Here is a 24,929-nt window from a genome sequence, read left to right as displayed (position 1 = left end):
GTTTTGGATAGTGTTCGGTTTCGTGTTTTTCTCTCTTCCAAAATAAAGAGATGTATTTTGCACACGCTGCGTCTTGGTCCTCCTCCATGCTTGACGATCGTGACAGAATTACCCACCAATCTAGGACCAAGCGGCGTGTCAAGCGGCAACAGGACCCACCTACACAGGATTCATGGACATGGGAGGAGATACTGGATGGAAAGGGTCCTTGGGCACAACCGGGAGAAGTTCGCCGCCCTCGTGAAGAGCTGGAGGCAGCTAAAGCCGAGAGGAGGCGATATGAGGAGGCAGCACGGAGGCAAGGCTGGAAGCCCGTGAGCAATAGCCAAAAATTTCTTGGGGGGGGCCTTAAAGGGAGTGTGGCGAAGTCAGGTAGGAGACCTGCGCCTACTCCCTGTACTTACCGTGGAGAGCGAGAGTACGGGCAGACACCGTGTTACGCAGTAGAGCGCATGGTGTCTCCTGTACGCGTGCATAGCCCGGTTCGGTACATTCCAGCTCCACGTATCGGCCGGGCTAGATTGAGCGTTGAGCCGGATGTCATGAAGCCGGCCCAACGCATCTGGCCACCGGTGCGTCTCCTCGGGCCGGCTTACATGGCACCAGCCTTACGCATGGTGTCCCCGGTTCGCCTACATAGCCCGGTGCGGGTTATTCCACCTTCCCGTACTGGTCGGGCGACGGGGAGCATACAACCAGGTAAGGTTGGGCAGGCTCAGTGCTCAAGGGAGCCAGTAAGCCTGCACGGTCCGGTATTTCCGGCGCCACCTCCCCGCTCCAGCCCAGTACCACCAGTGCCTACACCACGCACCAAGCCTCCTGTGTGTCCCCGGAGTCATGTGCGTCCTGTTGCTGCTCCCCGCACTAGCCCTGAGATGCGTGTCCTCAGCCCGGGACCACCAGTTCCGGCACCACGCACTAGGCCTTATGTGCGTCCCCAGGGTCCAGCATGCCCTGTTCCTTCTCCCCGCACTAGCCCTGAGATGCGTGTCCTCAGCCCGGGACCACCAGTTCCGGCACCACGCACTAGGCCTTATGTGCGTCCCCAGGGTCCAGCATGCCCTGTTCCTTCTCCCCGCACTAGACCTGAGATGCGTGTCCTCAGCCCGGTACCTCCAGTTCCGGCACCACGCACCAGGCCTATAGGGCGTCTCGGCCGGCCAGAGTCTGCCTTCTGCCTAACGGCGCCTGCACTGCCCGTCTGCCCAACGCCGTCTGAACTGTCCGTCTGCCAAGCGCTGCATGAACTGCCCGTCTGTACTGAGCCTGCTAAGCCGCCCGTCTGCCATGAGCCTTCAGAGCCGTCCGCCAGACAGGAGCCGCTAAAGCCTTCCGCCAGACAGGAGCCGCTAGAGCCTTCCGCCAGACAGGATCAGCCAGAGCCTTCCGCCAGACAGGATCAGCCAGAGCCTTCCACCAGACAGGATCAGCCAGAGCCTTCCGCCAGCCATGAGCAGCCAGATCCGTCAGCCAGCCATGAGCAGCCAGATCCGTCAGCCAGCCATGAGCAGCCAGATCCGTCAGCCAGCCATGAGCAGCCAGATCCGTCAGCCAGCCATGAGCCGTCCAGCCAGGATCCGCCAGAGCCGTCCAGCCAGGATCCGCCAGAGCCGTCCAGCCAGGATCCGCCAGAGCCGTCCAGCCGGGATCCGCCAGAGCCGTCCAGCCAGGATCCGCCAGCCAGCCAGGATCCGCCAGGGCCAGCCAGCCAGGATCCGCCATTCAGTCCGGTGCTGCCCCTTAGTCCGGTGCTGCCCCTTAGCCCGGTGCTGCCCCTTATCCTGGTGCTGCCCCTTATCCTGGTGCTGCCCCATATCCTGGTGCTGCCCCTTATCCTGGTGCTGCCCCTTAGTCCGGTGCTGCCCCTTAGTCCGGTGCTGCCTCTTAGTCCGGTGCTGCCCCTTAATCCAGTGGGGTTAAGTTGGAGGGTGGTCATTTGGAGGAGGCTACGAAAGCGGGTAGTGACTATGGTGGGGTGGGGACCACGACCAGTGCCAGAGCCGCCACTGTGGACAGACGCCCACCCAGACCCTCCCCTAGACTTTATGCTGGTGCGCCCGGAGTTCGCACCTTAAGGGGGGGGTTATGTCACACCCTGGCCTTAGTTATCTTTGTTTTCATTAATATTTTAGTTAGGTCAGGGTGTGACATGGTGAAGTATGTGTTTTGGTTTGTCTAGGGGTTTGTAGGTTTATGGGGTAATGTCTTGTCTAGGTGTTTGTATGTTGATGGCTGCCTGGATTGGTTCTCAATTGGAGACAGCTGTGGTTTATTGTCTCTAATTGGGAGCCATATTTAAGGCAGCCATGGGCATCATGTGTTTGTGGGTAATTGTCTATGTTGAACGTGTGTTGCTTGTCAGTGCACTTACGTTATTTAGCTTCACGGTCGTTTGTTGTTTTGTAAGTTTTGGATAGTGTTCGGTTTCGTGTTTTTCTCTCTTCCAAAATAAAGAGATGTATTTTGCACACGCTGCGCCTTGGTCCTCCTCCATGCTTGACGATCGTGACACCTCCAAACATAACGATGGTCATTATGGCAAAACAGTTCTATTTTGTTTCATCAGACCAGAGGACATTTCTCCAAAAAGTACAATTTTTGTCCCCATGTGCAGTTGCAAACCGTAGTCTGGCCTTTTTATGGCGGTTTTGGAGCAGTGGCTTCTTCCTTGCTGAGCGGCCTTTCAGGTTATGTCGATATAGGACTTGTTTTACTGTGGATATAGATACTTTTGTACCTGTTTCCTCCAGCATCTTCACAAGGTCCTTTGCTGTTGTTCTGGGATTGATTTGCACTTTTAGCACCAAAGTACGTTAATCTCTAGGAGACAGAACGCGTCTCCTTCCTGAGCGGTATGATGGCTGCGTGGTCCCATGGTGTTTCTACTTGCATACTATTGTTTGTACAGATGAACGTGGTACTTTCAGGCATTTGGAAATTGCTCCCAAGGATGAACCAGACTTGTGGAGGTCTACAATTTTTTTTCTGAGGTCTTGGCTGATTTATTTTGATTTTCCCATGATGTCAAGCAAAGATGCACTGAGTTTGAAGGTAGGCCTTGAAATACATCCACAGGTACACCTCCAATTGACTCAAATTATGTCAATTAGCCTATCAGAAGCTTCTAAAGCCATGGCATCATTTTCTGGAATTTTCCAAGCTGTTCAAAGGCACAGTCAACTTAGTGTATGTAAACTTCTGACCCACTGGAACTGTGATACAGTGAATTATAAGTGAAATAATCTGTCTGTAAACAATTGTTGGAAAAATTACTTTGTCATGCACAAAGTAGATGTCCTAACCGACTTGCCAAAACTATAGTTTGTTAACAAGAAATTTGTGGAGTGGTTGAAAAACAAGTTTTAATGACTGCAACCTAAGTGTATGTAAACTTCCGACTTCAACTGTATATGAATGATAACATTACATGTAGTACTGTTCACTGTTCACCGTTCTCTAGGAATTTCCTAGAAACAAAGATTCCCAGTGAAACAGTTTTCCATCTTCTGCAGAGGGCAACTTCTGCCTCCTCCCACAGGTGAGCAAAATACTCTGTCTTCTGCCTCCACCCACAGGTGAGCAAAACACTCTGTCTTCTGCCTCCACCCACAGGTGAGCAAAATACTTGTCTTCTGCCTCCTCCCACAGGTGAACAAAATACTCTGTCTTCTGCCTCCACCCACAGGTGAGCAAAACACTCTGTCTTCTGTCTCCACCCACAGGTGAGCAAAACACTCTGTCTTCTGTCTCCTCCCACAGGTGAGCAAAACACTCTGTCTTCTGCCTCCACCCACAGGTGAGCAAAACACTCTGTCTTCTGCGTCCACCCACAGGTGAGCAAAACACTCTGTCTTCTGCGTCCACCCACAGGTGAGCAAAACACTCTGTCTTCTGCCTCCACCCACAGGTGAGCAAAACACTCTGTCTTCTGCCTCCACCCACAGGTGAGCAAAACACTCTGTCTTCTGCCTCCACCCACAGGTGAGCAAAACACTCTGTCTTCTGCGTCCACCCACAGGTGAGCAAAACACTCTATCTTCTGCCTCCACCCACAGGTGAGCAAAACACTCCGTCTTCTGCCTCCACCCACAGGTGAGCAAAACACTCTGTCTTCTGTCTCCACCCACAGGTGAGCAAAACAAGTGCTGTTTTTTTTTACCTCATCCTTTTTGTCCTGGTTCTCGATGCCTCTCATGTCTCGACATCGCCTTGTTCAAAGGCACCATGAACAGCCAACCATAAAGGGCCAGATCCTATAACACATGTCCTCAAATGTGTCATGCTTCATTTCATAATATTTATTTATCTTATTCTTTTTCCATGCCTGGCGGGGGAATGAGACAGTTGAGACAGCTGATAAAACATCTCTTCCACTGCGCTTCGTCGCTCTTCACCAGAGGGAGATTCAGGACTTAATCTCACAGCTAATTACGGACAAGTCTTTAATGTACCGGCGCTCTATCCCCATCACGGCCCATTAAAAGAGCATGAAACGTTTGTAATTAGAATACACGGGTGGGGAAAGCCCAACCGCAGGTTTCAAGACATGCCTGTCATGTAGAGTTTGAAAAGATTTGACTTTTGAACCATTCACTGGGAGGATACCTTGAGTGATGCAGAACAAATCAAAACCAAGACACACCTTAACCCAACAGCTCTTAAAACAACCATCTCAAAAGCACTGGGTTTTCTTCCTACTAGCTGCAGCAGCACCCTTTTCTATGTGTCTGTGTTGAGACATTCATTCTAGCAGTGCTAGCTCAATAGCTCTCAGTGACTGGCACGGCGATCAGCATGGTCAAGCCCACCACAAAAGGTAACCCGAGCCCAAATACCACTTTTCAAGAAACTGTAAAAATAAAACATGGGGGTCCGGGAGGAATGCTGTCATTCTTCAGATAAGGGCCTTTTGAAAAGGGATCTCTGGGCCCATAGAACCCATCGCTCAGCCAGCCACTCTGACAGACATCAGGCCAGTACATAAATCATCTGCTCTGCTGGGGATGTCCAACGGCACAGCCAGAGTTTGGACTGGACCCATTAGGGCGGCATTGTCCTGGCTACCTCGCAGCTCGCATGACGCTCTGCTAACCTTGCATATGAGAAGGCCAAGATACAGTAATACCAGCAATGCATTTAGCATGGAATGGCTTCCGTGGTTTTTATGTCCATTAGCACACTTGGCTAAGTAACTACAGTAGATTTCTTGAATTTTTCATAAGCAAAGAAGGCCACATGCAACAGGCTAGCCAAGAAGAAAACACATAACAGAAAGTTCAGATATTCTGGGGAGAGGGAGAATACATACTCTCTGTGCACGGGACTCCCGGTTCCCATACAGTTGCATGTTCTGTAAAATGCAGGGGAAAGATGGATGCGGGCATGCAAGAGATAGAACCATGTTAGAACCATGTTAGAGATAGGGTAGAGATAGAACCATGTTAGAGATAGGGTAGAGATAGAACCATGTTAGAGATAGGGTAGAGAAATAACCATGTTAGTGATAGGGTAAAGATACAACCATGTTAGAGATCTACAGTGTACCACATCCACCATAATGTCTGTCTACAGTCTACCACATCCACAATAACGTCTGTCTACAGTCTACCACATCCACCATACTGTCTGTATACAGCCTACCACATCAACCATAATGTCTTTCTACAGTCTACCAAATCCACTACATCCACCATAATGTCTTTCTACAGTCTACCACATCCACCATACTGTCTGTCTACAGTCTACCACATACACCATACTGTCTGTCTACAGTCTACCACATCCACCATAATTCCTGTCTACAGCCTACCACATTCACCATAATGTATGTCTACAGTCTACCACATCCACCATACTGTCTGTCCACAGTCTACCACATCCACCATACTGTCTGTCCACAGTCTACCACATCCACCATAATGCCTGTCTACAGTCTACCACATCCACCATACTCTGTCCACAGTCTACCACATCCACCATAATGTATGTCTACAGTCTACCATATCCACCATAATGTCTGTCTACAGTCTACCACATCCACCATACTGTCTGTCTACAGTCTACCACATCCACCATAATGTCTGCCTACAGCCTACCACATCCACCATACTGTCTGTCCACAGTCTACCACATCCACCACATCCACCATACTCTGTCCACAGTCTACCACATCCACCATAATGTCTGTCTACAGTCTACCATATCCACCATAATGTCTGTCTACAGTCTACCACATCCACCATAATGTCTGTCTACAGTCTACCACATCCACCATAATGTCTGCCTACAGCCTACCACATCCACCACATCCACCATACTGACTGTCTACAGTCTACCATATCCACCATACTGTTTGTCTACAGTCTACCACATCCAGCATAATGCCTGTCTACAGTCTACCATATCCACCATAATGTCTGTCTACAGTCTACCACATCCACCATAATGTCTGTCTACAGTCTACCACATCCACCATAATGTCTGCCTACAGCCTACCACATCCACCACATCCACCATACTGTCTGTCTACAGTCTACCATATCCACCATACTGTCTGTCTACAGTCTACCACATCCACCATACTGTCTGTCCACAGCCTACCACATCCACCATACTGTCTGTCTAAAGTCTACCACATCCACCCTATAGTCTGTCCACAGTCTACCACATCCACCATACTGTCTGTCTAAAGTCTACCACATCCACCATAATGCCTGTCTACAGTCTACCACATCCACCATAATGCCTGTCCACAGTCTACCACATCCACCATAATGTCTGTCTACAGTCTACCACATCCACCATACTGTCTGTCCACAGTCTACCACATCCACTCTACTGTCTGCCCACAGTCTACCACATCCACCATACTGTCTGTCTACAGTCTACCACATCCACCATACTGTCTGTCCACAGTCTACCACATGCACCATACTGTCTGTCTACAGTCTACCACATCCACCATAATGCCTGTCCACAGTCTACCACATCCACCATACTGTCTGTCTACAGTCTACCACATCCACCATAATGTCTGTCTACAGTCTACCACATCCACCATACTGTCTGTCTACAGTCTACCACATCCACCATAAAGCCTGTCTACAGCCTACCACATCCACCATAATGCATGTCTACAGTCTACCCCATCCACCATACTGTCTGTCCACAGTCTACCACATCCACCATAATGCCTGTCTACAGTCTACCACATCCATCATACTGTCTGTCTACAGTCTACCACATCCACCATACTGTCTGTCCACAGTCTACCACATCCAACCATAATGCCTGTCTACATTCTACCACATCCACCATACTGTCTGTCTACAGTCTACCACATCCACCATACTGTCTGTCTACAGTCTACCACATCCACCATAATGTCTGTCTACAGTCTACCACATCCACAATAATGCCTGTCTACAGTCTACCACATCCACCATACTGTCTGTCTACAGTCTACCACATCCACCATACTGTCTGTCCACAGTCTACCACATCCACCATACTGTCTGTCTACAGTCTACCACATCCACCATACTGTCTGTCTACAGTCTACCACATCCACCATAATGTATGTCTACAGTCTACCACATCCACCATAATGTCTGTCTACAGTCTACCACATCCACCATAATGCCTGTCTACAGTCTATGACATCCACCATACTGTCTGTCTACAGTCTACCACATCCACCATAATGTCTGTCTACAGTCTACCACATCCACCATACTGTCTGTCTACAGTCTACCACATCCACCGTACTGTCTGTCCACAGTCTACCACATCCACCGTACTGTCTGTCCACAGTCTACCACATCCACCATATTGTCTGTCCACAGTCTACCACATCCACCATACTGTCTGTCTACAGTCTACCACATCCACCATAATGCCTGTCTACAGTCTACCACATCCACCATACTGTCTGTCTACAGTCTACCACATCCACCATACTGTCTGTCCACAGTCTACCACATCCACCATAATGTCTGTCTAGTCTACCACATCCACCATAATGTCTCTCTAAAGGTCTACCACATCCACCATAATGCCTGTCTACAGTCTACCACATCCACCATACTGTCTGTCTACAGTCTACCACATCCACCATAATGTCTGTATACAGTCTACCACATCCACCATACTGTCTGTCTACAGTCTACCACATCCACCATAATGTCTGTCTACAGTCTACCACATCCACCATACTGTCTGTCTACAGTCTACCACATCCACCATACTGTCTGTCTACAGTCTACCACATCCACCATACTGTCTGTCTACAGTCTACCACATCCACCATACTGTCTGTTTACAGTCTACCACATCCACCATAATGCCAGTCTACAGTCTACCACATCCACCATACTGTCTGTCTACAGTCTACCACATCCACCATACTGTCTGTCTACAGTCTACCACATCCACCATAATGTCTGTCTACAGTCTACCACATCCACCATACTGTCTATATACAGTCTACCACATCCACCATACTGTCTGTCCACAGTCTACCACATCCACCATACTGTCTGTCTACAGTCTACCACATCCACCATACTGTCTGTCTAGTCTACCACATCCACCATAATGTCTGTCTACAGTCTACCACATCCACCATACTGTCTGTCTATAGTCTACCACATCTACCATGTCTGTCTACAGTCTACCACATCCACCATACTGTCTGTCTACAGTCTGTATTGTTCCAAACTTTAAATGAATAATGGGGAAACGTTGGTCTTCGTAATTTCTATCTAACTGACTGCACCTTACAGGAATTAATACCTAGAATAAATGCAATAAGTGAAATGCATGTCCTAAATGTGGAGAATATTAATTGGGGGAGAAACACCAAAGAAATGCCTCTCCTTACCAGCTTGTCAGACCTTGGAGCACCATCCGCTGCTTCTTTGCGATCCTTTTTCTTACGGAAGATTTCCTCAAGCTGGTTAGAAGAAGACAGAAGACGTTGAGATGTTCTTCAGACTCCCTTCACTGACCAAAGGAACTATCCTTCTCATTTAATCTTAAAATAATGACATACCACCAAGAACTCCCGTTTGTCCACCATTTGGTTTCCATCTGCATCAAACATGTTGAAAGCTATCTTAAAGCCAGCATGAGGCTCTGGGAAAGGACAGAGAAAAGAGATAAGACAAGAGACCACGTTCAAACTAACATCTTACGTATGTTTTCTTTTTTTATCAAATATCTAATCAAACATACTTACTTGTTAAAATGCAAAGCAGGAATAGATACTCTGTGTAACCGATGATGCCTGAAAAAAAACCTTGACTGTCATAACTGTATTCAGAAAGTTCATAAAATAATTGAACATTAAAGTCTAGCAGTTCACTTGAGTTATTTAGAGTTGTTCAAAGTCATGCCCTAACCCTTCACATGAATGAAATACCCCATGAAACAGTGCACACCTCTAGACAACAGCTAATCTTCTCTTTCATATTGATAACATCTTAAAAAGGTGCCTCTTAATTCATGGTTGGTGTTCTCGTCCCACGAACAGAGGCTTTACAATGTAAGTGACCCATCTGGACACAAACCCCCAAAAAATGAAGCCCCAGTGCTGGCTTCGGAGCGACCTCTGTTTGGATAACAAGGTGTAAAACATTCTCAAGTGATCTGTCACTGATTGTGGATGTCTGATTCGGCTTTGTGTTCCTTTATTTGTTCTAGAACTCCCTTTGTTGTGTGACTGCGAGGAAAAGAGAAGAGTAACTGTCAGGGTCCATCTCAGTAGACTGAGGAGGGTTGTCTTGCTACCTCTGAAAGCATTCCCAAGCTTTTGTTTGCAGGAGAAGACAGTGACTCCAGCACAGATAGCTCTGGGTGTTATGGGAAAAAGATTCAGGTATGGCCTTTGCTCCAGGGAGATTTCCCCTACAAAAAGGACACTTGGGAGGAAAATATACTATGAATGGACATTGGTAGTGCATCCAATAAAATCCTCTTTATTTATATTTCTGATACTCCTTATCATATAAGTGATGTTCTCCAGATATCTGATGTTTGTATGCGTTTGGATTGTTGAATGCGGTGGGGAAGTACTGGATGTCAACAGAGAATTTCTGTTGAAAAGTCCCAATGAAATGGTGCATCGAAACATGAGTCACTGATCTGCTCGAGAACTTCTCTGTTGAAAATGTACAGGGCCTTAAAATGACTAAAGTTCCCTGGCTTCAAATACCTTTTAAGGCTTAAATACGTTGGAGGGAAGAAATCTTTAAGATTCCAACCATGTCTCACCAATACCACACACACCTTCACTCAGGGAGAGAGAAACCTTCCTCCCCTCCCCAACCCACCCCTTCCCTTCCCTCCCCAACCCTTCCAACCTCTGAGCTCAAGTAGATGTTGTCAGACAATAGAAATAATTCCTCAGAAACACTTCGTACAGAGTGGCAGAACCGGAGATGTAATCCTACTCCATTCTTAGGATTCATCATGTCCATGGTGATCAGGAGGCAGCCAGTGAGACATGCCTCAACATAACCGGGTTCAAACAGCTCCTCTCATTCTCTAAAGCAAGGCTTTGTTCGCTGATCAATCCAATCCCTTTTTTCTCGGCAAAGCCGCCACGTTTAACAGCAGGATTAAAAGCCCCAGATCCCAGCGTTGGCACTTAGCTAAAGCAACAGAGGAGAGAGCAGGGAGAACGTATACACCAAACACAGGGTTTGAAATGCAGGGAGGGATGTTCACTTCTTCAAGGAGCAGTGAGAACAGGGTACTTGAAGCATGTTTCCATGAAAATAGCAACATTGAAGAACACTTACAATTATCTCCTTTCCTCAGCTTGTCAATATTGTAGCGAACGGAGGGAGCGGGAAGTGAACACTGGTCTCTGGTGTAAAAGGCAAACACTATGCATCGCACCAATAGGTTTAACGTACTTGGTGGGAATTGTAACGTGGCTCATACTGCGAGGATCGCTACACTATTTCAAAAATACAAGTACATCTCATTCTCAGTATGGGGATGTAGTTTATTCTAACTGGTAACGGTATCGACGCTAATCAATGTTAACTGGTATATCCTATATAGGGTAGATTTCCTTCACCCTCATATCTAAGGTTCCCTGAGAGCAAATTACAACATCACTAGATTGATGGAAAGATAAGATGGTGTTTACTGCCTGTACTCTGTTCTCGATTGATTTGGTATATGGAAACTGCAAACATTCCATTGGCCCATATTCTTGATGATAGAGAGTTAAGGAGTCTCACCTCGGTGACGTAGGTTCCTGAATAAATTGGATGATCCTTTAAAAACAGGAGGGGTGTCTGCCAGTATCTGTTCCAACTCCTTCAACAATGGAAGAAAATCACAAAGTGTTTACTCATTGAAGAATCAGTACACAAACATGGGTAATTCATTATTATTCACTGAGTGTACAAAACATTAGGAACACCTTCTCTTTCCATGACATAGACTGACCAGGTGAACCCAGGTGAAAGCTATGATCCCTTATTGATGTCACTTGTTAAATCCACTTCAATCAGGGTAGATGAAGGGGAGGAGACAGGTTAAAGAATAATCTTTAAGCCTTGGGACAATTGAGACATGGATTGTGTATGTGTGCCATTCAATGGACAAGACAAAAGATTGACATGCCTTTGAACGGGGTATGGTAGTAGCTGCCAGTTGCACTGGTTTGTGTCAAGAACTGCAACGCTGCTGGGTTTTTCATGCTCAACAGTTTCCCTTGTGTATCAAGAATGGTCCACCACCCAAAGGACATCCAGCCAACTTGACACTACTGTGGGAAGCATTGGAGTCAACATGGGCCAGCATCCCTGTGGAACACTTTGGACACCTTGCAGAGTCCATACCCTGACGAATTGAGGCTGTTTGGAGGGCAAAAGGGGGTGCAACTCAATATTAAGAAGGTGTTCCTAATGTTTTGTACACTCAGTGTACATCGATTCTTCTCTAAGAAGAGAAAAGCAGGGTTCTATTTCAAATACATTTTCACACTTGTCTATGCATGCAGTGCTATAATCACAAACATCCCACCTGTTTTGTTAGAGACCTCCAAATCCTCTTTTCTAAAAAGAAATTCAGAATTCATTTTTTAAAAACACAATAAAATAACAATTATTCACACAACATGCTATAAACAAGCCTAGAATGTACTTTATGGTTGAAAAACAAGTGGCTATGTGTATGAAAGGACAGCTGGACTCAGGGCTGTACTGAAACATGAGTACCATATCTCCAGGAACGCATTCCAATACTCCATAAAAAGGTCCCTGGTCATAAGATAAGGCGTTGGCTTCATAAAAACACCTGGCTAGGTGATTCACATGGCCCTACCACCCCAGAGGGACGATAACAGTGACAATAACCTTAAGGTCTGTTTCTGATGAAGGAAGCAGTTATGATGACCCTTTGCTTTATAGGGCTCTCCCACCAAACTGAGGTGTCTGGGTGGACAAGCAAATATAACAGGAAGGGGCAATCCTCATTTTGTGCATTTAATCCCCTGAAAAGTTCATTCACATTCACACCAAGGACTGAAATGTATAAAGATTAGGGTGACCCAGGGGTTTCATGGCACAGTGGTCCAGTAAAAATACACTGAACAAAAATATAAACGCAACATGTGTTGGTCCCAGGTTTCATGAGGTCAAATAAAATATCCCAGATATTTTCCAAAATAATCCATCCACCTGACAGGATTGGCATATCAAGAAGCTGATTAAACAGCATGATCAAAATGTGCAGTTTTGTCACACCACACAATGCCACAGATGCCACAGATTGGCAATGCCACAAATGTCTCAAGTTTTGAGGGAGCGTGCAATTGGCATGCTGACTGCAGGAATGTACACCAGAGCTGTTGCCAGAGAATTGAATATTAATTTCTCTACCATAAGCCGCCTCCAACGTCGTTTTAGAGAATTTGGCAGTACGTCCAACCGGCCTCACAACCGCAGACCACGCATAACCACGCCAACCCAGGACCTCCACATCTGGCTTCTTCACCTGCAGGATCGTCTGAGACCAGCCTACCGGACAGCTGATGAAACTGAGGTGTATTTCTGTCTGTAATAAAGCCCTTTTGTGGAGAAAAACTCATTCTGATTGGCTCGGCCTGGCTCCCCAGTGGGTGGGCCTATGCCTTCCGAGGCCCACCAATGGCTGCGCCCCTGCCCAGTCATGTGAAATCCATAGATTAGGGCCTAATGAATGTATTTCAGTTGACTGATTTCCTTATATGAACTGTGACTCAGTAAAATCATTGAAATTGTTGCATGTTGCATTTATATTTTTGTTCAGCATACATTGTTCATTGTACATACCATGAAATACTAAGGTCACCAATGGTCCAGCATAAGATCTTTGCGGTTTTGACTGAAATGTTGATGAAAAAACCCTGAGAAAACTATGTGGAGCAATGCTAACTATGTCTCTACTGTAAAACAGACACATCAACACAGACTATGAACTCTTTCATTAGACATCCATCAGTCTCGAACAATGGGGCCCAGAGATATACTGGTGCCTTTCCCAACAGATATCTTAGCCTCAGTCTAGGAATACATTGGGTCAGGGCTTATTTGGCTGGCTGGCTGGCTCGTTCTTTGAAGAGAGAAAATCATTAAAATGACTAGAAAAGAGAGACCATTTACCTTGGCAGAATTAAAACCAATACTGTTCTAAGCAAACAGGCAATTCCTCAGAAATACCTGAGATGCTCCCTTTTCCTCATGGGAACAAGTTTGAAACCACCCACATAGGCTCCCACAATACCATATACAGTGCATTTAGAAAGTATTCATACCCCTTGACTTATTCCACATTTTGTTGTGTTACAGTCTGAAATCAAAATGGATTAAATAGATTTTGACAAAGTGAAAACATGTTTTATTTACTGAAAATGAAATACAGAAATATCTCATTTACAAATGTATTTACACCCCTGAGTCAATACTTTTTAGAAGCACCTTTGGCAGTGATTACAGCTGTGAGTCTTTCTGGGTAAATCTCTAATAGCTTTGCACAGCTGGATTGTACAAAATGTGCTCATTATTCTTTTTTAAATTCTTCAATCTCTGTCAAGTTAATTGTTGATCATTGCTAGACAGCCATTTTCAAGTCTTGCCATAGATTTTCAAGCTGATTTAAGTCAAAACTGTAACTAGGCCACTCAGGAACATTCAATATCATCTTGGTAAGCAACTCCAGTGTATTTTGGCCTTTTGTTTTAGGTTATTGTCCTGCTGAAAGGTGAATTTGTCTCCCAGTGTCTGTTGGAAAGCAGACTGAAGAAGGTTTTCCTCTAGGATTTTGGCTGTGCTTAGCTCTATTCTGTTTCTTTTTATCTTAAAAAACTCCCTTGCCGATGACAAGCATACCCATAACATGATGTAGCCAGCACCATGCTTGAAAATATGAAGAGCGGTACTCAGTGATGTGTTGTGTTGGATTTGCCCCAAACACTTTGAATTCAGGAAAAAAAAGTTAATTTCTTTGCCAAATATTTTGCACTATTACTTAAGTGCCTTGTTGCAAACAGGATGCATGTCTTGGAATATTTGTATTCTGTACAGGCTTCCTTCTTTTCACTCTGTCATTTAGGTTAGTATTGTGGAGTAACTACAGTTGAAGTTGGAAGTTTACATACACCTTAGCCAAATACATTTAAACTCAGTTTTTCACAATTCCTGATATTAAATACTAGTAAAAATTCCATGTCATTGGTCAGTTAGGATCACCACTTTATTTTAAGAATGTGAAATGTCAGAATAATAGTAGAGAGAATGATTTATTTCAGCTTTTATTTCTTTCATCACATTCCCAGTAGGTCAGAAGTTTACATACACTCAATTAGTATTTGGTAGCATTGCCTTTAAATTGTTTAACTTGGGTCAAACATTTCGGGTAGCCTTCCACAAGCTTCCCACAATAAGTTGGGTGAATGTTGGCCCATTCCTCCTGACAGAGCTGGTGTAACTGAGTCAGGTTTGTAGGCCTCCTTGCTCGCACATGCTTTTTCAGTTCTGCCCACAAATGTTCTATAGGATTGAGGTCAGGGCTTTGTGATGGCCATTCCAGTACCTTTACTTTGTTGTCCTTAGCCATTTTGCCACAACTTTGGAAGTATGCTTGGGGTCATTGTTCATTTGGAAGACCCATTTGCGACCAAGCTTTAACTTCCTGACGGATGTCTTGAGATGTGCTTCAATATATCTACATAATTTTCCTTCCTCATGATGCCATCTATTTTGTGAAGTGCACCAGTCCCTCCTGCAGCAAAGCACCTCCACAGCATGATGCTGCCACCCCCGTGCTTCACGGTTGGGATGGTGTTCTTCGGCTTGTAAGGGACCCCCTTTTTCCTCCAAACATAACGATGGTCATTATGGCCAAACAGTTCTATTTTTGTTTCATCAGACCAGAGGACATTTCTCCAAAAAGTACGATCTTTGTCCCCATGTGCAGTTGCAAACCGTAGTCTGGCTTTTTTATGCTGGTTTTGGAGCAGTGGCTTCTTCCTGATTTCTTTTGATTTTCCCATGATGTCAAGCAAAGAGTCACTGAGTTTGAAGGTAGGCCTTGAAATACATCCACAGGTACACCTCCAATTGACTCAAATTATGTCAATTAGCCTATCAGAAGCTTCTAAAGCCATGACATCATTTTCTGGAATTTTCCAGGAACAGTCAACTTCTGAGCCACTGGAATTGTGATACAGTGAATTATAAGTGAAATCATCTGTAAACAATTGTTGGAAAAATTACTTGTGTCATGCACAAAGTAGATGTCCTAACCGACTTGCCAAAACTATAGTTTGTTAACAAGAAATGTGTGGTTGAAAAACGAGTTTTAATGACTCCAACCTAAGTGTATGTAAACTTCCGACTTCAACTGTATAATGTTGTTGATCCATCCTCAGTTTTCTCATATCACAACCATTAAATCCCTGAGCAGTTTTCTTCGTCTCCGGCAACTGAGTTAGGAAGGACACCTGTATCTTTGTAGTGACTGGGTGTATTGACACACCATTCAAAACCTAATTATGAACTTCACCATGCTCAAAAGATATTCAGGGTCTGCTTTTTGTATTTTTACCCATCTACCAATTCATTGCGAGGCATTGAAAAACCTCCATGGTCTTTGTGGTTGAATCTGTGTTTGAAATTCACTGCTCGACTGAGGGACCTTACATATAATTGTATGTGTTGGGTATAGAGATGGGGTAGTTATTCAGAAATCATGTTAAACACTATTATCGAACAAGGATAGTCCATGAAACTTAATTATGTGATTTGTAAAGCATATGTTTACTCCTGAACTTATTTAGGCTTGCCATAAGAAAGAGGTTGAATACTTATTGACTCAAGACATTTCCAGCTTTAACATTTGTATTAATTTCTAAAACGTTCTACAAACAAAATTCCACTTTGACATTATGGGGTATTGTGTGTAGGTCAGTCACACAACATCTCAATTTAATCAATTTTAAATTCAGGCTGTAACACAACAAAATGTGGAAAAAGGGGTGTGAATACTTTCTGAAGCCACTGTAGGTTACCACAATACCATATACACTACCAGTCAAAAGTTTGGACACACCTACTCATTCAAGGGTGTTATTCTGCAATGTTTACATTGCAGAATAACGTTTATTCAAGTTTATTCAAGTGCAGTCGCAAAAACCATCAAGTGCTATGATGAAACTGGCTCTCATGAGGACCACCACAGGAATGGAAGACCCAGAGTTACCCCTAATGCAGAGGATAAGTTCATTAGAGTTACCAGCCTCAGAAATTGCAGCCCAAATAAATGCTTCACAGAGTTCAGGTAACAGACACATCTAAACATCAACTGTTCAGAGGGGACTGTTTGAATCAAGCCTTCATGGTCGAATTGCTGCAAAGAAATCACTACTAAAGGACACCAATAAGAAGAAGATACCTGCTTGGGCCAAGAAACATGAGCAATGGACATTAGACAGATGGAAATTTGTCCTTTGGTCTGGAGTCCAAATTGGAGATTTTTGGTTCAAACCGCCGTGTCTTTGTGAGACGCGGTGTGGGTGAACGGATGATCTCAACATGTGTAGTTCCCACCGTAAAGCATGGAGGAGGAGGTGTTATGGTGTGGGGGTGCTTTGCTGGTGACACTGTCTGTGATTTATTTAGAATTCAAGGCACACTTAACCAGCATGGCCACCACAGCATTCTGCAGCGATACGCCATCCCATCTGGTTTGGGCTTAGTGGAACTATAATTTGTTTTTCAACAGGACAATGACCCAACACACCTCCAGGCTGGTTAAGGGCTTTTTTACCAAGAAGGAGAGTGATGGAGTGCTGCATCAGATGACCTGGCCTCCACAATCCCCTGACCTCAACCCAATTGAGATGGTTTGGGATGAGTCGGACGGCAGAGTGAAGGAAAAGCAACCAACAAGTGCTCAGCATATGTGGGAACTCATTCAAGACTGTTGGAAAAGCATTCCAGGTGAAGCTGGTTGAGAGAATGCCAAGAGTGTGCAAAGCTCTCATCAAGGCAAAGGGTGGCTATTTGAAGAATCTCAAATATAAAAGTTTTGATGTCTTCACTATTATTCTACAATGTAAACAATTGTAAAAAATAAAGAAAAACCCTTGAATGAGTAGGTGTGTCCAAACTTTCGACTGGTACTGTAGGTTACCATAATACCATATAGATTACCACAATACCATATAGGTTACCACAATACCACATAGGTTACCACAATACCATATAGGTTACACAATACCACATAGGTTTCCACAATACCACATACTGTAGGTTACCACAATATCATATCAGTTACCACAATACCATATAGGTTACCACAATACCACATAGGTTACCGCAATACCATATAGGTTACCACAATACCATATAGGTTACTACTATACCATATGGGTTACCACAATACCATATAGGTTACTACTATACCATATAGGTTACCACAATACCATATAGGTTACCACAATACATATAGGTTACTACTATACCATATAGGTTACCACAATACCATATAGGTTACCACAATATCATACAGGTTACTAGTATACTATATAGGTTACCACAATACCATATAGGTTACCACAATACCACATAGGTTACCACAATACCATATAGGTTACTACTATACCATATAGGTTACCACTATACCATATAGGTTACCACAATACCACATAGGTTACCACAATACCATATAGGTTACTACAATACCACATAGGTTACCACAATACCATATAGGTTACCACAATACCATATAGGTTTCCACAATACCACATAGGTTACCACAATACCATATAGGTTACCACAATACCATATTGGTTTCCACAATACCACATAGGTTACCACAATACCATATAGGTTACTACTATACCATATAGGTTACCACTATACCATATAGGTTACCACAATACCACATAGGTTACCACAATACCATATAGGTTACTACAATACCATATAGGTTTCCACAATACCATATAGGTTTCCACAATACCACATAGGTTACCACAATACTATATAGGTTACCACAATAACACATAGGTTACCACAATACCACATAGGTTACCACAATACCATATAGATTACCACAATACCATATAGGTTACCACAATACCACATAGGTTACCATAATACCATATAGGTTACCACAATACCATATAGGTTTCCACAATACCACATAGGTTACACAATACCACATAGGTTTCCACAATACCACATACTGTAGGTTACCACAATACCACATACTGTAGGTTACCACAATATCATATCAGTTACCACAATACCATATAGGTTACCAAAATACCATATAGGTTACTACTATACCATATAGGTTACCACAATACCATATAGGTTACCACAATACATATAGGTTACTACTATACCATATAGGTTACCACAATACCATATAGGTTACCACAATATCATACAGGTTACTAGTATACTATATAGGTTACCACAATACCATATAGGTTACCACAATACCACATAGGTTACCACAATACCATATAGGTTACTACTATACCATATAGGTTACCACTATACCATATAGGTTACCACAATACCACATAGGTTACCACAATACCATATAGGTTACTACAATACTATATAGGTTACCACAATAACACATAGGTTACCACAATACCACATAGGTTACCACAATACCATATAGGCTCCCACAATATTTGAAAACAGGGGACTCATTTTAATTGAACAGCAACACAAAGCAAAGGTATATTTATATGAAATACTGTATGTAAATTATGAGAATATTCTGTGATGTATAATGGCCCTATATCCCAGACTTTTCCAAACATCCTCAGTCAGGGAAAAAACATATCTAATTTTACAACCACAGCATAAAACCATAAAACGTCAGTATCCCTATTTCGTAACGCATTAGCCATCAGAGAGAGTGAGGAGAGAGGGCTGACGCAATGTGTGCTATTCACATTAGTGCTCCATTTATAACCTTCTTACATGCCAGGGAAACCAAGACACACCACATCAACAGGCCCCAGAATACAGGGATGTGTCCCAAATGGCACCCTATTCCCTACATAGGGCACTATCTAGGGAATTGGGTGTCATTTGGGACGGAGACAAGATCTTTATTCAATCCCAATACTTTGAGTTTATATCTGATCATTTACAATGTATTTAACTGTTTCTAATGTAGTGACTAAAATCATCATGATTCACAAAAGACGTCATGAATGCCTAACACTTGAGACATGCTGTTTTGTCTCCGTCTGTCTGTTCGTCTGTCTGTCCGTCAGAGTTTGTTGCTACAGAAAGGAGACGTAACAGTGGTGCTGCTAGTAAAGATCTGTATCTACTTGACTCCTAGCCAATCACACAGCTATTCTTATGTCACTCACAAGGCCTTTACATAAAGAATGTTGATGTGAGTCTTGAGCAAACAACATTGGCACCTCAGACTCTACCATCATCATACGTACAGTACAGAATAGAACTGCTGAAGATTGATATTTGATCAGCACCATATGTCAACATCTTAGTTTGATGTCTATTTATCGACTATATGAGGAGATGCAATGAGTGGTGGGTGTTTAGGATGTGTGTGTGTGTGTGTGTGTGTGTGTGTGTGTGTGTGTGTGTGTGTGTGTGTGTGTGTGTGTGTGTGTGTGTGTGTGTGTGTGTGTGTGTGTGTGTGTGTGTGTGTGTGTGTGTGTGTGTGTGTGTGTGTGTGTGTGTGTGTGTGTGGGTGTGTGTGCGTGCGTGTGTGCATGTTGGTTAGTACTCACTCTTAGGCTCACCCATGGTGACAGACTCAATGAAGTTCAGTGGGGTCATATAGAGCTGTCCCTCGTATTCCACTGAGCTGAACAACCGAAACCTGGCCTCATGGGACGACATGTACACATCCCCATCATCCAGATCAAATGTCTTGGCCTGAAACAAAACACACCCAGATACACACACAAATACACACACATCACACACGCATCACACACACACACATATATACCCCAAATAATTGATAACGTTTTTAAGCAAAGTGTGAGAAAAATGAATAGTTTTAAAAACAACATATTTCTTCATGGTTAAAGATTAGTGTGGTTTTATGGCCAATGCATGCTTCACATGTCTAGAAAAGCCACATTCTAATACGCAATTATTTATCCCTTATTTTACCAGGTAAGTTGACTGAGAACACATTCTCATTTACAGCATCGACCTGGGGAATAGTTACAGGGGAGAGGAGGGGGATGAATGAGCCAATTGGAAGCTGGTGATGACAACTAGAACCCATGTTCTACTTCAAAGAATGGGTGCCATGTTTTGTCAGCCAGTTATTCAGGCCTGTGCACCAGATCATTTCCCTACAAATGTTTAAAAACAGCGATATCAGGAGGCAGGTCTGCCTGGCCTGGTGAGGACAGAGTGGACCTCTCTCTGGTGGCAGAGCGCCAGGCCCACTGGGCTTACAGCAAACACCTCAGGGAATGTGTGCCCCCTTCTTCCCCACCCTCTCCCCTGCCCCCTCCCCCACCGGGTAAACCCCCACCATCAAATGTCAGCCCCTCCGCCAAGTCCTCGTGTCCAGTTTCCTACATTCCAGGATTCCTGTGTCTCAAACCCCAGTCAAGGTTACATCAAGCCACCTCCCCCCACCACCACTCCCACCCTCACCAAACCTGCCAACTAAACAGAGGGAGGGAGAGCAACGCCTCACTGGGCCTTATTGGTTTCCACTGTTATTATTGTCACTGCCTGTCTTTTTGCCTGTATGTGTCCAAGTCTTCTCGCTCTATGGAAATAGCCCTATACAAGTATATAATAACGTCATTTGAATCTAAATTCACTTGCAAGATCATTTTTAAAAGAGAAAAACATTAAATAGACCTGTACATAACATTTCCGCATTTCAGCACCCCATGTCGTGGACAGCGCCCTTGTCATAATGGGGCAAATAGTCACATAGGTCCATTTAAATTAAATGCCCGTGGGTGTTTCTGTCTACACAATGCATTCCTATTTGATCGTATTTGATTTATGCCATGGGTTTTTTACTATTACGGAACGTCAACCTTGAATCTAAACAAAAAATAAGAGTAATTTCAGCTCTGCTTCGCGCTGTGAGTTCAGTGGGCATGTTGACGTGTAGCTACAGGGTCACTCACTGGTAGCCTATCAATATTAGGCTATCTGCTAGGCTACTATATAGACAGATAAAAATGCTATTTATTATACATGCTATATATACTAATGTCCCATGCCATGACAAGTAGGCTATACAATACCTTATTTGTCGCAGATACTGCAGGTAATGCGAGAAGTAAACCATTATCGATTTGGGTTGACAGTTTCTTTTGGACATTGTAATAATTCGCAAAACCAGCTCCGGTGGCGATACATACTCCAGTTGCAACGTTTAAATGTTTTAGTTCTCTTTGGTGTTTGTTTCCAAAATACAAATCTCCCTGATGTAGATGAGAAATTAGTCGATGTGGAAATAAGTCTACGGAAGGCAGCCATGGTTGTTGTTCATTGAAGTGTCATAGCAGAAGATCGCGGCAAACTGTTATTTTCCATCGCGAGATAATCCGCGTGACGTTTCACCCCGTTTCACCTGAATGTTTTTGCGCTTCCCAGTGCTATAGCGGCTCTCACTCAAGAATCAAAGTTTCTCTTAAGAATTTTTCGGGATAATATGATAAAGCCTTGAAATAGAGCCATCACATTGCATTGATTATATAGCTCAATACATAGGCTACTGTATCTGTTGTTTCATGTGTAAGTATTTTGATCACGGTGTTTGGTTGTGGTAGTTGCTCGTGCTGGCTGGTGCAGTGCAAACTGAAGGAGGCTAATGAGTGTGGGAATGCGATTGGACTGTCACTATCATTGCCATAGGTAAGTAGAAAAGTACAATCAATGGCCAAAATATTGCAATGTTACCAAATATATGATCAAACTCTCTCTCTCTCTCTCTCTCTCTCTCTCTCTCTCTCTCTCTCTCTCTCTCTCTCTCTCTCTCTCTCTCTTTCTGGGTGTCTTATTTTATACTTTAGGAAGAAAATAATCTCTGCCAAGGCAAGTCTGAACGACAGCCCCGCCCACTAAAAATCCTCGTCATTTTGCACCTGCCTCACGTCTTTAGGCAGTGTGTTCGCAAGCCTCCAACAGCAAGCCTACCTTACCTGCAGAGCAGTGGTCTAGTGTTTCTCATAGAAAGAGGGGTTGGATACATTGGTATCTCTCTGGAAAAGATTCTGACTTCCTACTGTATTTGATTTTCAAAATTTTCCAACCCTTCATGAGCCGTGGGAACTACTAGAATTGAACAACATTATCTTACCTCAACTGATGAAGACATCAAGCGGTAGGGTCACATTTTGGAACGAATTTGTGCTCATAACGCATATGCCACGAGAGCTCATTTATCCAAGGTATACATGTCAAGGGGAAAAAAAGGACTGATCCGTTTCAGTGCAACAGAGCATGTGCTTAGTAACGGACGCGAATGTAAACATGCAATAGGCGACCGAGTGGCAACCTGGTAACTGTCTACGCAAGAGCGCTCACTCTGGATCTCTCTGTTGAACTTTACTCGCTCCAACTCTGACGCCCGGGAGGGCTCTGCTGTGATGGCTGCTCTGGGTGAAGTTGGAAGCTTCTTGCACGGCATTGATGGTGTAGGACACGTCGGGTCCCATTTTCTCCTGACGTCTCTTGGGGAGAGTTCAGCGGTACTGCTGGGTCAGGGTGAACACCTCGTACCTGGTGCCGGGGAAAGCCTGTCCCGGAGCGCCACGGCAGATTTAACACTTTTAAAAGGGATTCTCCGGAGAAGGCAGTTATACTGTAGAACTGGATTTCATCTGGAAATACTTCCAGATGGCACTGTGCAAGGGACAAGAAAGGACCACAGTAGATTCGGTATTTATCAAGTTATTAGTGTGTTATTACAGATCTCATATTACACATTAATATTTTATGGTTAAAAATGTTACCAAATATGTAATAATCATTATATATAAAACAAGTTATTGTTATAATAATAATAATAATTGATATTATTATTATTATTATTTCTGTCAGAACAAGATCAGTTTCCTACCATAACATCAGTTGCCAATATTACCCCTAAAGCAATAGTGCAACTGTTATAATTTGTTCAATAAATATCAGTGGAAGTAATGTGAAAGTCCTATATGGAAAATGTGGCTATACTCTACCCTAGTGTGTCACAATCTGTGATAGAAGGTTTCTCTGGTGAAATACACCTGGAACAACAGATTTATTCTTCTCCAGGTATTTTGGAATTCATAAGCATTGCTGTTGGATTGATAAGCATTCGAGGAGTGGACAGTGCTCTCTACCTGGGGATGAATGACAAGGGAGAGCTCTATGGTTCTGTAAGTATTACACTCACCACTCTCTTTGGTGTTTCTATAGTCCCACCTCTTATTAAATATGTGTTGTAGAAGTGTCTCTGGGTCTTTTGTTGTCCAATATACATTATAATATACCAGCAGGTGGCATTAATGGGTTTCCTTGATTATTGCTGTCACTCTGCCATAAAGGATCCAGTTCTGCTGTCACTCTGCCATAAAGGATCCAGTTCTGCTGTCACTGCCATAAAGGATCCAGTTCTGAACTAGTTATGTTCTTATCATCTGTAAACACAGAGTCCACAATAGGGACTGGGAAATGACACACGCACAAATATACACACACAGACACACTCTATCACGCTCTAACACACACAATCTACACACACATTATTCTTTAGTTGTATTGTTTGTATATCATTGTATTTTACATTTGTGTGACTGTCCTTGTCTATCAGTGTATCAGTGTTTTGTTACTTGTCATGTTTGATGATTTTGTGTGGACCCCAGGAAAAATAGCTGCTGCTTTGGCAAAAGCTAATGGGCATCCAAATAAACCAAACAAACCAAGCAGCCTTACCACAAATATATCCTTGCCCTGGTAAGACCGTTGATTTATTGTCAATGGATCTGACTTCATAATCTGATCTGACTTGGTTTCTATCCTGCAGGAGAAGCTGACTGCTGAGTGTGTCTTCAGGGAGCAGTTTGAGGAGAACTGGTACAACACATACTCCTCCAACCTCTACAAGCACGGAGACAAAGGGACTCGCTACTTTGTGGCGTTAAACAAGGACGGCACGGCTCGGGATGGAACAAAGTCCAGGCGACACCAGAAGTTCACCCACTTCCTGCCCAGGCCCGTGGACCCTGACCGGGTACCGGAGCTGTACAAGGAGATTCTGGGCCACAGCTGAGACTGGCCTGCACCCACCGTCCCAGATCAGGAATAGCTGTGTATTGAGCTCTAGTCCCTCCTGCTGTGGGAAGCAGGGATGTGTGCAGTCCAGGCAGTGTGGAGCCAACCAGCCCTACAGCAGTC

At 44.0% G+C, this 24,929-nt stretch overlaps 2 protein-coding genes across 2 annotated transcripts in view; one reads left to right on the top strand and one right to left on the bottom strand.

Annotated features, from left to right (window-relative positions):
* Window positions 1-22,028, bottom strand: part of micu3b (mitochondrial calcium uptake family, member 3b) — a gene marked incomplete at its 5' end in the record, with an annotated part of 213,641 nt that extends 191,613 nt beyond the window's left edge. The window contains 8 exon segments of the mRNA XM_084147188.1: window positions 8,882-8,953; window positions 9,053-9,135; window positions 9,239-9,286; window positions 11,253-11,331; window positions 12,043-12,074; window positions 20,294-20,441; window positions 21,794-21,920; window positions 21,922-22,028. Coding sequence (XP_084003314.1) covers window positions 8,882-8,953; window positions 9,053-9,135; window positions 9,239-9,286; window positions 11,253-11,331; window positions 12,043-12,074; window positions 20,294-20,441; window positions 21,794-21,920; window positions 21,922-22,028 — 696 coding nt within the window.
* A 1,112-nt stretch (window positions 22,029-23,140) lies between these two features.
* On the top strand, window positions 23,141-24,804 carry fgf20b (fibroblast growth factor 20b; the record flags this gene model as incomplete). The annotated part of the gene is made up of 3 exons (XM_084147186.1): window positions 23,141-23,432; window positions 23,808-23,911; window positions 24,559-24,804. The coding sequence occupies 3 exons, from the start codon at window positions 23,141-23,143 to the stop codon at window positions 24,802-24,804; spliced, it is 642 nt and encodes a 213-aa protein (XP_084003312.1).
* Window positions 24,805-24,929: the final 125 nt, after the last annotated feature.

Source organism: Coregonus lavaretus, assembly GCF_964263955.1.
Source record: "Coregonus lavaretus genome assembly, chromosome: 29".
NCBI classification, from domain to species: Eukaryota; Metazoa; Chordata; class Actinopteri; order Salmoniformes; family Salmonidae; genus Coregonus; species Coregonus lavaretus.
This window is presented reverse-complemented; position numbering and strand designations above follow the sequence as displayed.